The sequence below is a fragment of the Notolabrus celidotus genome, chromosome 4, assembly GCF_009762535.1.
Source record: "Notolabrus celidotus isolate fNotCel1 chromosome 4, fNotCel1.pri, whole genome shotgun sequence".
Classification (NCBI taxonomy): domain Eukaryota; kingdom Metazoa; phylum Chordata; class Actinopteri; order Labriformes; family Labridae; genus Notolabrus; species Notolabrus celidotus.
This window is the reverse complement of record NC_048275.1, coordinates 8,782,689-8,801,455: the sequence shown is the minus strand read 5'-3', so window position 1 is coordinate 8,801,455 and position 18,767 is coordinate 8,782,689. Positions and strand designations below refer to the sequence as shown.

The 18,767-nt window shown below is 40.8% G+C and overlaps 1 protein-coding gene across 5 annotated transcripts in view; it reads right to left on the bottom strand.

The window, feature by feature from the left end:
* khdrbs2 (KH domain containing, RNA binding, signal transduction associated 2) overlaps positions 1-18,767 on the bottom strand; it is a 128,484-nt gene that overhangs the window by 66,628 nt on the left and 43,089 nt on the right. For all 5 annotated transcript variants that reach the window (XR_004630937.1, XR_004630938.1, XR_004630939.1 and 2 more), the window contains exon 3: positions 9,515-9,631. Coding sequence is in view for 1 of the 5 variants with exons in the window: in XM_034681220.1 (XP_034537111.1) it covers positions 9,515-9,631 (117 nt within the window). In the remaining 4 variants the exon portion in view is untranslated. The remainder of the gene's footprint in view (positions 1-9,514; positions 9,632-18,767) is intronic.

Sequence of the window (18,767 nt, the reverse complement as noted above, 5' to 3'; positions counted from 1 at the left end):
TACAATTTTGTGCACAAACATTCAGTGGACATGCGACTTAGGGAGAGACGTCAGAGTGAGGATGCTACCATCAACCAGCTCACCCCGAGCACTTGGGGGTTCGGTGCCTTGCTCAAGGGCACCTCGGCAGTGCCCAGGCAAGTGAACCAGCACCTATCCAGCCACCAGTCCACTTGCCAAACTTCGTCCATGCTGGGACTCGAACCAGCAGCCCTTCGGTTGCCAAGCCAAACCCCTATGGACTGAGCTACTGCCACCCCATTAGTAGATTAGTGCGTTTGGTACAGTACATTTTGTTCTTGTTTGCATTTCCACAGCGGACCATACCCTTACTGGGTAGGTAGGCATGTAAGCAGATTTGCAATATCCAATAATAGACTCTGAGCTCAGCCCTCCATTATTACTGCTGCAGAAGGAGCATGATGTCAATCATGTGGCACCACCAGCCATATTGCTCCTCTGTGTGTCTCAGCTACGTCACCAGCATTCAGGATGCTGATATTTGCTTATAACCACTTAACACTAAGTTCAGTGCAGGAATTGGTTCACTTTGGAGGTCACGAAGGGAGGTACAGGACATTCTGTGCATCATGTGCCAGGGAATCATCACCGTTAGCAGGATGCACTCTCTAAGCGCCATGAGAGTTAATGAAAAGTGAGAAAATTTGCACAAAATTGAGAGGCAAAAATTTGATGGACTGACCAATAAAGAGACTGTCATTGCAAGCCTTAAAGCCATGCTGCTGGCTTGGTTGAATTATGCCATCAGTCATGAGAAATACTTCAGCCTACAGATCTTTTGAAGAACTATGAGCTTTTGATGTGACACTAACTCAATCAGTTTTGTCCCTTCACCATTAGCATCTCTAGGACAGGCCGTCTACAACCTGCGGTAACTTTAATGATTCCTTTCAAAGACAAGGAGACACTTGAGCAATCACTCATCACCAGGTAGACACTTGTAAAACATAAAAAAACATTCATGAATGATATGTGACCTTTATCTAACTTTCCTATTCAATTTGCAGGGAATCATTTCTACTCATCTGACAACTATTAGAATAACAGATCACACAGAGGAGCCCGGTCTGGGTCTAGGGTTTCTTTTAGTGAATGGCTCTCAGGTAGAAACATCATTTTTTTTGTTATGAGGAAAGCTCTGTGGGCTCGGATCTAAAACAGCTCCTGGTGAAATGTTTCAATGGATAGACATCTTGTGACCCAGACAGGACACACAGTTCATATCACTGTGATAGTCAGTAAATGATCTTGGTACTGCTGGGCCCGAAGAGTGGGACGTTCCCTGAACAGTCAAGGTCGGAAATAGGAATAATAACTTAAGGCATACGAGTTCAGTTGATGTCAGCGCAGGTTTAAAGACTCCAACAGGCCAGCAAATTGGGATAATGGAGACTGGAAAATATGTCAACTCTATACAAAAAAGTTAGTAAAGTAGAGAGGCAGCGCAAGGGAAGCAGCAGACTGATTAGCATACAGGACAGGAGTGTCAGGCTAAAGACATCTGGAGGACAGGTGAGGAATTACAAGTCAGATAGTTTGATAAACATAATATCTCCTGGTAGAGGAGACAGATGCAGGTGTCACCATAACAGACACAAACAGCAGGTGCAGTGTGACATTAATTAAAGGCTTACTTCCACTAAATCCCAAAAAACATCAGAGGTTAGAAAAACTTTCAGTGAACTTTCAGGGTTCCTCTCCCTTTATTGCCACACTAAAAATGCAATATGATTATTTTTTTGGCCACTTTTATTCAGTGATAAAAGCTGTAATCACAATATTACAGATAATTACAGATACCAAATAAAGCCAACATGATGCAGCTGGTGGTGAATAATTCTCTAACATTACATGCTTAGACTGTATAAATAATGGACCTAGTATCCGTGACGTCACCCATCTGTTTCTGAAGCGCTGTTTTGAGGTCAGTAAGAGTTTGAGCCTCCTCGCCAACAGCTACAGTGTTCCCGCCTGTCAATCAAGTCAGCTGTGCCTCTCAATGGAAGACTGGTCATCTCAATATCTTTGAAATTACCGCATTATAAATAAATTGACACCCCGTACAGTGTGCGCCGATCAAGAAATGAGCTATCCAGACTACACTCGTCTTTTGTTCCAGGCTGTAAACATGTTTATTTCTGCTGTAAAGATCAGCTTCTTTAAATTGGTGTGTATGTGGTTTCCAGTACTTCTGGAGCCAGCCTCAAGCGGATCCTCGAAGAACTGCAGTTTTTAGCACTTCCGCATTGGACTCATATTTTTAGACCGGAGGTTGCCGATTGGTTACATGCAGCAGATATTGAGCAACAGCAGAATTTGTTTGTGTGCTGCCAGGACGCAAAAAATGTTAGTGGACACAAGCCCTTAAATCTCCTGCAAGGAGTTTTAGCTGCTTCAATAACAGGCTAATATAAATGTTGATGTGTCTTTATGACCTAAAAAAGCAAACAAGGTCATTCACAGCATGATTCATTATTCTCATATTGTAATTTTGAATGCCTGTAACTGCTGTGAAGGCGGAGGAGTCAGACCAGAGGATTGACAGCACGCTAAGGTAAAAGCCTCTTCTTACTTTTTCCACTTTGAATTCACAGTGAGTGACATTTTTTACTGTTACAAAAAAGCAAGAGGAGTTTTTTCATCAGACAACACTTCTAAAACATGGACAGGACAAGCTTGATAAGGAAATAAAAGGTGTCACCACAGGGGGCGCCAAAGTCAACACAAAAGGAAGGTTCCCTAACAGAAGCTTTAAGCTGCTGAATGCTCCTCTATGATCAACAGCTTGTGGCTAACTTTGTTTGTTAGTGTTGTTTGTGTTGTAGCCCTGAGGAGAGCTGCCAGGGTTAATAAAAACAGAAAAGTTGCGGGCCAAGGAAAATGAAGCAGCAAGTTAAAAGTGGATTTTTTTTTCACAGAGATGAAAGGAACTGCAGAGTCAAATGTTTTTGTTGCTTATCAAACACTGGAGTTTGATAAACTGTGGAAAAAAGAGATTAATGGTGCAGCAATTAAATATTCTGAATAAAAAGCAGCAAAAATATGACCCATGAGAATTTCACATTCTAGTAGGTATACCCAGTGCTTGAAGAACGAAATAATGGAAAATATATAGCTTTGCATTGTGCAAGCAACACAGCTCCAAACCCGCAGAGGAACAAAAGATGAATGTAACAGGAGTGAGTTTAAAGTTTGGATAGGGGGCATTAAGTCAAAGTCGGTCTAAATGAAGGCGCCCAGGTAGAAAAAAAGATGTCAATCCAAGCTCTTAATGCAAACTGTTCCAAAGTTTGACTACAAGAAAAGCCCAATCCCCTCTTAGTCTCAACTCAGGCCCTGAGGGTCTCTGCCTCAGGCTTCTCACTGGCTTTAAAGGCTTAAAAGATCTGTAACAGCGCTCAAGGCGGGTTCTAACTGTGTTTTAAAATGAACCAGTTAAATTTTAAAATCAATTCAACACCAAGCAAATAATCTGGAAGGATGTTAGACCTGGAGAGGCGACTCTGTCTACTTGTATCAGTTAAAAAATGTAGTTGCTGCATACTGAAAAACAAAATCATTCATTCCAGCCAACGACAGCCCAGTTAAGAAGTTGTTTGTATTTCTCACTGTCTTTTTTCATCCAGCAACAGTAGGGAGTCGAGTGCGTTGCTCAAGGACACCTTTATGGTTGCTGTTAAGAGAAGCGAGAGTGCCACTCATACTTCTTGATCAGCCAGCCAACCTGGGGATTCAAACTTTTGTCCTTGCATCACAAAGTTGTTCTCCGCCCTCTGGGAGAAATCAGCTTTAATTAAAAATTCACTCCTGAAATATCAGCAGGCTTCCCTTTCCCTTTCAGACAGTCCCGGTCATTATGGATCACATCAAAACGCGAGCGCAGGCAGACGATTGTGTCTCTGAGCTTTTTCGGTACTTTGTCAGAGAAAATGTTTGACAGCAGGAGCAGCACACACACAGAGCTACAGATCGGTTTCCATGACAGCAGTCCGCCTGTGTGCTTCATCAATCTATATTATTATAAGTTTGCACTGCTATGTGGAGTTAAGGAACTCAGAAATAAAAAGTCTCACTGACCTTGCAGGGTTTGCTTTAGCTGGGTAAACAGTCTGGAGTCAGAGGGGTGAGATGAGAGCTGGCTGTTTTAGCTCTATGACTCAGCACCTCGCTCACCCAGCTAATATCAGTGCTCAAGGTGTTATGGTGACAAAATTTCAACACTTAAGATATTTCACTTTGGTTAAACTGATGCACCCTCAGGTGCTGGATGGGACGCCAGTGTATTGTGATGTGCGTGTGCTTCTGTTTATTTATTGATTGAGTGATTTGATTTAATTCAATTTAATATACTGTATTAATCTCATTAGGGGAAATTATTTTGGAGGCGTGTGCATCTCAGAAACATGTCAAACACAGGGCTGCACTGACATCAATGAATGTTGCATTAGCAGGGGCAAGTCCAGACTTTTTCAACAGGGGTGGCCTCACTGGAGCACAGAGTAGCATTTATTCCCCCTTTCTGTCTCCACTTTAACTGCAGGGATTTAAGTATCAAACAGATGTTTTATTCCTGTGAATAACTTTTTCACTTCCAAGCCCAATTCCAAAACAGTCGGGACACTGTGAAAATTATTCATAGAAACAGAGTTTGGTAGTTTGCAAATCAGTTAAAACAGAAAAACTTGTTTGTTTTATGAAAAAAAGATGTTCATTGTGGATTTCATGCCAGCAACACATTTGAGAAAAGTTGGCAGAGGGGCATGTTTACCGTTATGTTGCATCGCCTCTACTTTTAACATCACTCTGTAAACATTTGCAAACTGAGGAGACTAGTTTCTGGATTTTTGAAAGTAAAATGTTCCCCATTATGGCCTGACATAGAATTTAATTTGCACAACAGCTCAGTCTACCTTGCTAATTTTTTTGTTTCATGGTGCACAAAATGTTTCCAATTGGTGCCAAGTCTGGATTGCAAACAAAATCAGCATAAAATCAGGTTATTTAACTAAAGGAAGCACCTTCATGTCATGATAGACATGAGAAAAGAAGGAGAAATCTACCTCATTCTCATTTCACCTAGGTCACCCAACATGCACGGTCTGCCCCCCTGTGTAATAGGACTTGTCTGTACACAGTGCTTTGAGAGCAGCTCCCTCGAATGGCAGCTAGCCTCTCAGGCCCGACCTTTAGGTGTCAGTCCCATCACAGAGTCCTTCAAACCTGCTCAGCCTGTACACAAAATCAATATTGCTAACAGAAAACGCCAAACACTTAATCTAATCTTTACAGAGCTGGCCTGTGGTAACAAAAAAAAACTGTTGAGAGTTTATTATTGTCCTTTGTGCTGCACACAGCAACATGCATCCTCTTTGAAATCCAGGTGAAAACACCACATCACCATGTTCAGGATAGTGATACTTATTAAATGATAACAGCTCATTTACTTCTTAAACATTCAGTATCACAATGAAGGCACTGCATAGGTGTAATTAAACCTTTATATTGGATGAAGTTGTTGTTGTTGTTGTTAACATTTTAGCACCACTTTAATTAATTCTATACTCACTGAAAATGAGTTAATGCAGCACATGAGTCAACAGAGTAGATTTAGTGGCCGGGAGCCAACGTTTTAAATGAACTCTCGCTCCGGCCAAGGAACATTCAAGAACATAATGCCAAAGAAACGACTCAGTGCCTTAAGTCTCAGTCAGGCTGCAGACTTTGGAGCTCACAGTAAAGCCAAGAAAGACATTGAATTTTCCCAAAAAACAAAACAAAAGCCAAACAATAAAAAACTATTTTGAAAAGTTTAGAAATTTTGATTATATATTACTTTAAAACTGCACCTTTACTGGTACTTACAGTAACTCTATGATTGAATGCTGCCTTGCAATATCTAAGGTACAGTAATGAAAACAGTGATAAACAGAGAAAGAGCACAAACGTCTAAATGACCCTGACAGATATGGACCACATTTCTCATCTTAAAGCCCATGTGAGGAATAAATGACTGGTTATGAAACAGACTGACATTAATACAGGTGGCTTTTTATGATGCAAATAAGACTTACAGCAGCAAGACTGATAATTCCTATACTGTACATTTCAATGCCTGAAAGACATACAGGTTGGATGTCAGACAACACATTTTACAGAATGCAGAGAAAGTACATTTTTCACAACAAATATTCAACATTGGGTGGTCAGAAGGAAGCAGGATAAGGTTTTTTTTTGTCAGAAAACATGACCCACCACCTACAGAAGAAAATCTGCAAAGAGATTGCACCTTGTCCTTGCCGAAATCGGAAAAACCTGAGAGTTCCTCACAGGAGCTTTAAGGTGTCTGGGACAAATGGCACTTTGTCTCTATTTGTGATGTGATGTAATATGATGTAAAAGCTTCAAAACAGCTATTGAGTTGACTTGGCAGCATTTCATTTTCATCTGCTGCTCAAGATCAGAGCTGACTCATTTTTATCCTTCAATTTTTCAAAAACACAAATGCAGTTTCTTACCTTGAAAACATTATTCTCTGTTTCCAAAATTAAAGAGCAGACTGAAACTGTCAGATGCTTGAGACTGTTAATAACAACTGTCTGTGGTGCCCTAACAATTAGTCGAAGACTTTTTGTCAAGGAAGATTGACTGGAACAGTTGAAATAATAATTAGTAAAAATTACCACAAGACCATCATTGATATGTTACCTCTATCTGCCATACCTGACTTTTACGGCCAATTTAATTGCAACTGAAACAAAGAATAAGCAACAGCAATATTGGAAAAGATTTGAGACTATGGTTCTGCTTTCAGTATTCATGCCCTAAGGAGATGGAACACCCTGCATAAGCACTCAAGAGAGGCTGCAACACTGAGCACTTTTAAAAAGCAGGCTAAAAACCTCTTTTGTCATCAGTCCACTCTTAAGCTTTTAGTTTATGTGCATGTGTGTGAGCGCATCGATCTCCATGTGTGGGTATTTTGTTATGTGGCGATTATATGTGTTCTGAAAAATTCATCTAATTCTTTTGTGTTGGAATTGTGAAGAACATGGTGTTGTCTTGTTTATGAAATGTGCTTTACAAATAAAGTTTGACTTGACTTGTTAATGTGATCCCCATATCCTCATTTTTATCTCTGAATTTGGTCTCCACCAACTTTTTGAAAAAAAAAAAAGTCTCTTTAGGGTTTTGCCTTCTGCTAGATATATAGAGAGATAGATCTTTATTTGTCCTTAATAAGGAGATTTGTTGTCACCATATGTACAAAGAATACATGTATAAAACACAAATAAACAATAAACATCCACCCAGCCTCACAACGATGGTGCACATCATCCCACATATATACACACCGGACACATATATGCACACCGGACACATATGAACACACCGGACACATATATGCACACCGGACACATATGAACACACCGGACACATATAAACACACCGGACACATATATGCACACCGGACACATGTGAACACACCAGACACATATGAACACACTAGACACATATATGCACACTGGACACATATAAACACACCGGACACATATATGCACACTGGACACATATAAACACACTGGACACATATATGCACACTGGACACATATATGCACACCGGACACATGTGAACACACCAGACACATATGAACACACTAGACACATATATGCACACAGGACACATATAAACACACCGGACACATATATGCACACTGGACACATATATGCACACTGGACACATATGAACACACCGGACACATATATGCACACCGGACACATATATGCACACTAGACACATATGAACACAACGAACACATTTATGCACACTGGACAAATACAAACACACTGGACACATATATGAACTCACTGGACACATACAGTATGAACACACCGGACACATGTATGCACATCGGACACATATAAACACACCGGACACATATATGCACACCGGACACATATAAACACACTGGACACATATATGCACACTGGACACATATATGCACACTGGACACATATATGCACACCGGACACATGTGAACACACCAGACACATATGAACACACTAGACACATATATGCACACAGGACACATATAAACACACCGGACACATATATGCACACTGGACACATATATGCACACTGGACACATATGAACACACCGGACACATATATGCACACCGGACACATATATGCACACTAGACACATATGAACACAACGAACACATTTATGCACACTGGACAAATATAAACACACTGGACACATATATGAACTCACTGGACACATATGAACACACCGGACACATGTATGCACATCGGACACATATAAACACACCGGACACATATATGCACACCGGACACATATGAACACACCGGACACATATATGCACACCGGACACATATGAACACACCGGACACATATGAACACACCTGACACATAGATGCACACCGGACACATATATGCACACCGCACACATGTGAACACACCAGACACATATATGCACACCGGACACGTATATGCACACCGGACACGTATAAACACACCGGGCACAAAGCTTCTGCCAAACCGGCCTCGGCTACAGTATGGGAATCTGTATCTGCGACCAGATGGGAGCAGTGTGAAGACTGAGTAGAGGGGGTGTTGGGGGTCCAGTGTTATAGTGCGTGCTCTGCGTTTGATGGCTTTGTTGTTGAGGTCAAGCAGGTTGAGTGTGGGGGGGGCTGATTTTGGTGGCAGTGTTTTGGGTGCATATGAGTTTGTTTTTGCTACAATGAAATTAGCACAGAGGACGTGAAAGAAACAGTAAAAAAAAAAAAGGGTGAACGCCTCGTCCATGAACTAAAACTCACTGCAGTGTTCCTTTAAAGCGAGGGGAAATGTTCATCCCCTTTTACATTGTTCCATTGTTTTCTCATTGCCATGTATTTCATTTCATTCTTAAGATATTATTATTTAATGTAGTTTTTACAGCGTCGTTATCATTTTATTTTCATATAAATTAAAATGCAGCTTCGTTTTCACTAAAGAGATGGTAACTTTAAGTCTTTGGTCGTGTCCTGACATCTGAATCAGAGGCAGCAGTATTACAAGCTCTGTAACTCTTAACAGCACCCTGAGACCTGAAGTGATCCAGCAGGCTGTCTTTGTACATGCTCAGGAAAGTTTTAGCTCCAGGGAAACACAAGTCAGCAGGATAAATGGCTTTGGCAAAGAGATTCATTACTTTGCATTCGTAATTGACTATTACAGAATATGCTATTAGACAACACACAGAAAAACATTTCCCCTTTTTCTTCTACATATGTTTGTCAACAGCGAGCGATTAATCCTACTGCGGGTGTTGTTTGTCTCAGTTACAGCTCAGATGTTGTTGGTTAGAATAAGCTTTCTGTGGATTTTTAAGTGCTGTGTTGCTATAAATATTTTCCACTTGATCGATACCTTAGACCTGCCAAACATCTACAGTGTATTTCAAGACCAATCAATATCTCTCTTACCTTTCCTTTATCCCTCATAGACCCTTTGCCGAGGATGGACATCTTCACCCCTGTTTCCTCTTGTAATCGCTTCATGGAATTTCCCCGCGGTCCCAGCAGCTTCCCGACAAAATTAAACTGTGATACAGGAGAAAAAAAAGCAATCAGACATCATATCTATGCTTCTGACATATGTGTGAAGGAGAAAATTAAGCCCCAAAAAAAAAAAGAAAGAAAAATGTTTCTGGAGCACTCTCTCATTTTATGTGCAGGAATGTGATCCCTTTGGAGAAAAGGTTAACCATAAACGCTGTTCACTGGCCATTAGTCATGTTATATCAATATAATCTCACATTCCATTCACCATTTATCTTGTCAGAAAAAGCTGTAACGCAGCCTGTGATAAATCAATATAACTGTGCTGTGTATGTAGCACATTAAAGGTGAACAGGACTCTCATCTACAGTCCGGCTTAACACATGCATCCATCCATTAGCCTGAACTGTGCCTCTCGCCGGTCATGTATCTTATTGGCATTTAGGGTCATATGTGTCCGGACGAGAGAGATTTTTTTTTTTTTAAAGGGAACTCTGGCTCAAACCAATAACGTTCCTGAGTCTGTTCCAGAGGTCAGCGCTGAGATAAAGTCAGAAATAATGAGTTTCTTCCCAGTGGGAAATTAAGTAATACTATCCTGATGACAAACTATCAGATTCAAGCCTCGGGGCTCTGACTATCATTCCCCTCTCGCTGTGCTCCAGCTAGTGCTCATTTTGAGGAGAGTAGCTCCGGGTAGATGCAGGAGAAACACTGCTGAGATTAGCGGTGATTAATCTGAGGGGTAAAACTCGTAACAAAACTGCTTAAATGAGTCACTTTTGAGGTAAATGCGTGCAGATGATCGGCTAGAAATGAGAGAAAAGAAGCACTTTAAGTCTCAGTACCTGAATCAAACAGACGCTATCTCACCAAGTATTTTTTTAAACTCTGATAAATGGTTCGCCCTTCAAATGTCTGCAGTTGGATGAGATGATAAGAGACCACCTCCAGGGCTGAACAGGTGGTCAGACGCCCACCACAACACACTCAGGCCAACCCTAAAATGATATTAACCTTTCCACAAAGCAACCTCTCCCACTGTGGATGACGGCTAATAACTTCCCTGCCAGCTGTGTGGCTGCTGCTGCATCTCAACTCCGACAACTGCAAACTCAGCTTGTTTTCATGAACATCATTAACATCATGAGTGAGCGCTTACATCTCAGGTTAGGGAGGCGCCAGGGGACATGGAGGGGAAAAAAAGAAAGGAGAAAAAAAAAAAGCATCCCTGCTGTCCTTGCCTGTCCTCTGATCTGAATGATTAAGGCACCTTTGTGGATGCCTTTCTTCACGCGGCTCCCTGTGACAGGACTCTCCTATAGCTGGCAGGGAGCTGGAGAGCAGATGGCGGTTGTGGCTACGTCGAGAATGCGCTCGCTGGGCGGTAGAAGAAGAGTGGCCTGTTTTCATTAAGCTAATGAATGTCTGGAGCCACTCTGCTACTCCATGGCGAGCAATTTAGGCTTTAGAAAAGGGGCACGGTTCGGTGTTAAATGAGGTTTGAAATGATGCAATGTGCCCCCTGTAGTCTCAACACTGATAACTATGCAGATATGAGGCGGAGAGGTGTTTGGGATGCAGCAATAGATCCAACAACTGGGACACTGGGAAAATATAAAGAGGTAAATTGGTGTAGGAAACTACTTCTTTGTTTTTCACCCTGTCTATAAGGAATACAAACTGTAACTAAGAGCTTTTGTGCAGGAAGAGAAGTTGAATGAAATCTTTTAAAGTTCTGTGTTGTGTAGCCTGCACTAAAGGGCTTAAAGCAGGGAGTGTGCATCTGCAAACCTGCAGCTGAGCAAAGCTTTTTTTGTTTTTTAATAAACTCCATTTGAAGTTATTTTCTGTGTTTACTATTGTGCTTTCAAACTTTCCCCTGAATGTTCTTCATATTCCAGCTATTTTACACATGAAAGTATGTTTACGGGTCTTTGGGAGTATCACTGCATAAATGAATAACTTGTATAAACCAGTTTGTCTCAGCAGGAAGATGTGAGAAGTCTCACCCTTGCAGAAAACCCACATGGGTTTCACATGTTTTCCTACTGGCCAAATCTCAAAGTACCTGAAAAACACTGCATTGGCAGAAAGCTCTTTTTAGTTTCTTTGCTGTTCACACATTTTACAGTAAACACTGAGCGTAGTTGTCTCGGTAGGTTTAATCAAAAACTAATTTACACCCTCCTCTGCTTTTGAACCATAACATTAGTGATTGTTTGATGTGTGAAAAGGGTAGAATGAATAATGAATAAACATGTGATTCCCTAGACTGTATAAAACATGTATAAAGTCTCAGTGATGTCAGTCATTAGTCTAGACTGAGAGATCATTCAGCCGTACAATGGCAACTGCTATATTAGAAATGGTGACTCAACCAATCCAGAAACAGGCAAAGGGTTAGAGATGACATCATCTTATAGCTACAACACACCCACCTGTCAATCAGCTCAGCCATGTCTCTAATTGAGCAAATGTACATTCTTCCCTTAATATAATCAACACAGATGTGTTATTTAAAAAATTGCCTCCTAACCGTGTGAAATAAGCTATACAGACTAAGAATAAGTTTTGAACCAGGTTGTAAACATTTTTATATCAGCTCTTAAATGGGCTTTTTAATAAGGGACCTCATGAGGTTTCCATGGCTTTTGTAGCCAGTCTAAACTGCACTCTTGAGGAACTGTAGTTTTATCACCAATGCATTGATTTTATTTTTCAGCACCAAAGGTTGCCGCTTAGTGATCCCATGCAAATAACAAAAGCTGTTGAAAAACAATAATATATACAGCAGTATAGTTTTTTCAATGGCCGACACAGATGTTGATAATCAGAGGAAAATTCGACTCATGGCCAATAAATAATGCTGAATGTAATAATCATAACAAATGGGAAATATTTGGCTCAGTGAAATATTGGTTAGGGATGCAGCGATCCTACTTTTTAGGCCCTGAAACCGATATCAATACCTAGGCTTTGGTATCTGCTGATACCGATACTAGCCGATCCGATCCCAGTATTGATTTAACAATCTCTATTCCTTAATGTGAGGACAGAATCATGTTTTGGCAACTTCAGGCTTTTCTGACTTGATGGTGAACTGGGTTCCAAGTGCTAAACCAGAGGCTGGAATCCCTTAATTTCAAGGATCCGGAACAATTAAATCCAATATCATTTTTTTCACACTTTGAATCCATTAATAGAAGGTTTCTTCCTTCTTTGCAGTACGCTACAGCTGACATAAACTTCGTCCTTTGAGCAAAAATGCACAGACTGGCCGGCGCTGATGACTTGGAGACGCACGTGGCTATTTTAAAGACAGAAATGTTTGGAACTGAGATGAATAGATCTGCCATATGGATCGGCACTATATATCAGCCCTTTGTCACCGATATCCAATCTAGCTTTTTGTGGCCGATCTAGGCAATATCCGATACCAGCATTGGATTGGTGCATCCCTAATATTGGTATAAGGGACCTCTGGATTTCTGTCCAGCCATCTGTAGTTATTGAAACAGAAAAACACAAGGCTTGAAGAAAAACAAGAAACAAAAAACAAAGTCATGTATAATTCCATTACTTCATGAACATTACAATCTAATGAACGTGGTTATCTGAGCCAGTTGATGGATTTTTAATTAATTCATAAATAAGGAAAACACATTAGGTTATGCTTTAGATCTCAGAACATGACTGATATTCATGTCAGAGGCAATATTAAACTACATTATTTTACACATCAGAATTTATATTAAACACCTGTCTGTAACTGTTTTAGATTTGATATGCTGTCATTTAGGATAGGAAAACCTCTGATCATTTAGAAAACACTGGTGACTGTTTCAAAATGCCATTAATCAACCTGATTTATCAGCCAACCAATTAATCAATCTATCTCTACATCAGATATCAAATCATGAAACTGTTTGTTTTCAAAATATATGTTAAGATGTCCAAACACATGGGATATTTCACATGTGAGAGGGGTGTGATGTATGTTTACACATGTGAAATTCATGTAGTTTTCTTGGGGCCGAATAGCCTCAAACAATGTCATTTGAGTGAGGTTGAATCTGGCAGCATGGGTTTAAAAGCACTGAGCTATCCTGACATCTGCTGTCTGATTTAAATTTGTGCTAGGGGCTAGAAGCTCCAGGCTAAATTAGCCACTCTTTGTATAACACAAGCAAATAACCAACCACACAGTCAGCAGGAGAGTTGCATTGTGGGTAAGTGTGTCACCGGGTTTTGTAAGGCAGAAGAATGTGTGCAGTTTTTTGTCTCCTGCTGCAATAATTAAGATCCTTTTTTAAAACTCATCATCATGAATCCAACAGAGTCACAGGAGAGAAACTCTAAAGCTCTGTGACACTCTGTTAAACCCACTACAAGCACCTGGAGTACTACGAGTGCACCACTCACATTATAGCACTGATAAGTCCTACATCCTTACATACTGTAAGTAATCCAGATGTATTCTCCTTCGTTATCTGGTTCATACAACTCCAGTTCAAAGTCGATTTCTGTACAACTAGGTTAAAAAATCACAGGTTTCATAACAGACAGTCAGTTATCCCTGAACATGAATATTAAAGACTGCAGATCAACATTCATCTTCTCTTGGTGACAGACAGCAGTGACAGAGACACATGTATGAATTATTTAAAGATTTTGATGCACGAGTAACAAGTCTATAATGTTGAAAAGGTGTCATTTTGTAGTCCACAGTTGTCATAGTGGTTGTTTTCTTTGTAAAGTGCATTTGAACACATCTGGGACTGAGACCTGATGTGGGACTCTTGGCTGTCACAAAGACATGAAAATGTGTTTCTACGACGGGAAAGTTGAACCAGGAAGGACCCATAATGTGGAAAAACACAGAAGAAAATTAACTTAACCTCATACCACTTCACTAATGTAGCTCTAGCGAAAGTTCAGTCAGGAAGACTATAAAAGCAATCACAGCAGTTGTTTAACTCTCCTCTCCCTCGTTCAATAGCTCACCCGCTCCAGCTGCACCCTCCGGAGCTGTCATTGGTTAATCAGCGGCGGCTGTCATCCAATCGCTCAGTGGCACGCCCTTATCATCAGCCTATCAACTTTCTGCTGTCTTTTTAAACGTGTCTCTCTCTCCAGCTAGTTCCTTCTTGCATTGATGGTGCACACCCCTCCACCCCCTCATCTCCACCTGGTCTCCGCAAGACTTTAATTACTAGAATTCATCAACCACCACCACCAGTGTCTGGACTCTAGGGGGATTTCTTCTGCTGCCAAATTCACACATCCTACGCTCACAAAATTATCCCAATAGAGTCCTTACGCCAAAGATTTCTGCCAAGTTTCATTATTCATTAAGTTGTAATAAATAACATTTAATCTTCAAACTGTGTCTCTCCTGATTGAAATATGTCTTTTTAGAACATGGGCACCCAAGCTTTTCAGCCCTGGACCCCCAAAATAACTGTGCCACAGACTGGTGACCCCCACTGTTCCTTAATGGGATCAAATATTAAAAGACATTAGAGCAACACAAAATAAACAACAACAAGACAACCATAGTGTTATTCAATGGTAGTTTACATAGCTACAAAGTAGAATTCAAGCATTGTTCATGTTCAGACTGTTGCAGTGATAGGACTATTTGAGAAGTCTGTGTGCATCAGTTTTAAACTGGCTTAAGTCTAAGATACTTTAGCTGGTCTTAAAGAAATGAGACTGCTATGTGCACAGGTCACTGTGTTACCTGTGCTGCTGTAAACTGACCTGCTGCAACAGATGCTGTCTGAGCAGTTTCAGGGGTCATGAGGCAACAAATAAAAATAGAAAACTGATGCAACATTTCTTATTTGCATGGTTTTATTTAACATATTTTTTCTTTAAAGGCATCTCACCACCCATTAAAAGTGTCTTGTAACCCCCCAGTGTGTCCTGACCTCCACTTTGGGAACCCCTGATTTAGAAGATCTCTTCAAATGGACTGTATCTTTGCAACTGATTGTCAGGGAAACACATAATTTTTTCCATACATTCAAAATAAGATGACTTTCAACATATAGTATGCTGTCATAACCATGATTTTTTAATCCTACAAAATTTCAAGTCATACAAGTTATTGGAAGAGTGAGGAGACATAATTAAACCAAAAAAAAATCTAAGTTCTCAGTGAGATTTCATTAACCAGTACAGCATGTTCCCTGGCTTCTGATTGAGGTGAGTTCCAGGGAAATCATGAAAATATTCAAACTGCTCAGCTCGTCACGGTGCTAATCCTGCAGAGGTAATAACGAGAAACTTTTCTGTCTTAGTTGGAGACTGTGCACGGTAGCTGCCTGTTAATGCTGTGCACTGGGGCTAGTCAAGATTTGCAGACGCCCTGAGGCTCTTACTGCTGGGTTAGCGAGCTGTGCTATTGGGGAAGTCCAGGTCCTGTCTGGTAGGAGGATTAAAGCCTCAGGTAGAGGTTTATGCTTTAATGACAGCTAGGGTTGACTGGTCTGTGAGTGTTCTGGAGGAGTGTGTGTCCCATCAGCTAGACATTACAGACAGTCGATGAGTGGATGAGTGGATGTGTGGTGCGTGTGTGACAAGTGGAGGAGATGCACTGATAAATTGGTGAGCTCCTTAGAAAGGCATCTCAACCATCTGAATGTTTGAAGAGAGGCTGTTTGTCAGAGCTATCAGACATTCAGGAATTCCTCTTTTGTTTTGAGTTTCTTTCATTAAGTCTCAACAAGTGAGACAGCTGAGCCAAAAGTCTGAGACATTACAAGTAGAAATGGACAATCCATGAATTAATCACCTCGCTGTCTGTATGTGTCTGCAGGAAACAATAAATACATGGAATTAGCCTTGAACACAACTTAACAAAGAAATCTGATATTTTTCAAGTTGTTAATGTTCATAGGCAAGTGAGATGGTAATCAAATGAGGAGAAAGAGAGATAAACAATATGATTAGTTTATGTGTCTCTTGGATCATATGTTGAAGTTGAAAAGTATCCATTTATTGGGGATTATTTTCTACGTTCCCTTTGACTTTTCATGGCTGATTTAACGATGTAGTTGTTTTCTTCTCAGAAACACTTGGGTGCTGTCTTTTCAGAAAAACAGGCCTTCCTGCACAGAGTGTTAAAAAATGTTCTCAGTTGCCTTTCACAGTTTCCCATTAAAATGTAAACCCTGAACTGCCGCCCAGATGGCCTGCACACGCATATAAAGAAAACAAAACAAATATCACGGTTCCTGTAAAAGGTGACAAACAACTTGAGCCAAGATCAATGCAGTCACGCAGCCAGTGATGCCAAAGGGCACACGAAGAGACACAACGCTACAAAAGCTGTTTAAGACCATGAAACGGTTCCAGACAGGCTGGATTGTTTCGCTGTCAGAGAAGCAGCTACTTAGCTTTCCTGTTAGAACAAAGAAAAATCAATTCATACAATCTGAGCTTTTTTCCTGCAAGTCTCTTACAAGCTATGGCCTTTAAATGACAAACTGCTTTAATGCAATATTGAAGAGAGGCGGTGTAAAAGGTAACACTGGTGCTGTCACTCAGTTTTACTCAACAATGATATGACAACATGTACTAATCTTCATGCACACAGTATGGTTTGGCAGTTAAAATACAGGGATTCAACATAGGATACTTTAAAGCTGGGGTTGGTATTCAGATTTAGATACACTTTTTGTCATACTGGTTAAAATGATCTTTATGTCCTGATGGCAATCATTACATGATGTGTTCCTAAAAATGAGTGAAAAAAAGCTGCTATCTACAGCCAGAGTAAACCTGGGAAAACACCAACCAATCACCGTTTTTTGGCTCCCCAAATTTTAAACCAATCAAATCCCGTCCAGCCGTTCTGCCCTCCTCCTGCGCGTACATTTCCCCGGCATACACTCCTCCGAGTCCCCGTCTCCTGCCTCTACTTCCCCTGACTCTATTTACTGCCCCGCTCGCTCGTCCTTGGGCCTGTCCCCTCTGACCTGATGAGGTGCTTTGCTCAGGACTGTAGTCCGGATCAGAGTCTAAAAAGCTCTCACCAACAAGCAGAATAATTAATGACGTTCAGTAAGTCCTACAGAACATATATATGTATTGTAGCGTCCGTCCGGACGCTGTAGTGATGACGAGCCGATTCGTGAACACGTTGAGCTTAATAACCGGTCACTGTCGGCCGTGATCACGCCAACCAACAAAGCAACAATCAATGTTTGAATGAATGAAAAACTTCTCCTCTCCTCTCTCCCACTCGCACACTCTACACCTCTCCTGATGCCTTCACTGACCGTCAACACTGTAGGAATTAAGAACATCTACACTGAACACGTTTAACAAACAGTAGAGCTGTTACAGTATTACATGTGTTATAACTTTTCTCCTGATATCATGTCACCAGTACAACTGGATAATACTGATAGTTGTGAGTACTAACAGCAGCCATGTTTGTTTGTGTTTTTAACTTTCACTATGATAATGTTTTGGTGAGGACCGGTTTTGAATCAGTCACGATCATATGGTCGAGAATCAGCGGCGCTCGTGCATGTGAGCGGGGGGGGCGTCGATTTGGAAGAGCTCTGAGGGAGGAGGGGAGGGGTTAGACGGAGTCATGAGGAAAAGCTACATTCAAATTCATGCTGGTTTTCCGAGACTGCCAACCCTAGCTTTAATATATATGTATTCTTTTTTTTTTTTTTTTCATTTCTTTTTCTTTTTTTTTTTTTTTTTGCCTTTATTTTATAGGACAACTGAAGAGAGACAGGAAATGTGGGGAGTAGAGAGCGGGGAAGGACATACAGGAGATGGTCGACCGGCCGGGAATTGAGCCGGCGACCCCTGCGACGAGGACTGTAGCCTCTGTACGTGGGGCGCTTAGACCCCTAGGCCACCAGCGCCCCTTCATGTCTTTTTCAAAAAAAAAAAAAAAAATACACTTGTACACCACTTATACAACATAAATCAATAAACTCACCACATAAGACAATATAAACTACAACATACAATAATAGACAATAGACAGTGAGGTGTTACTTTTCCCAAAACTGCCTTATAAAGTTCCAGGGTCCTTCATCTCCACAGTCAAACTCAGAGAGGGATGGAGCTGCCCGTTCCATTGACAATAAATCCATGAATTCTTTAAACCAACTGTCAATGTCAAAGCAATTTTGAGACTTTT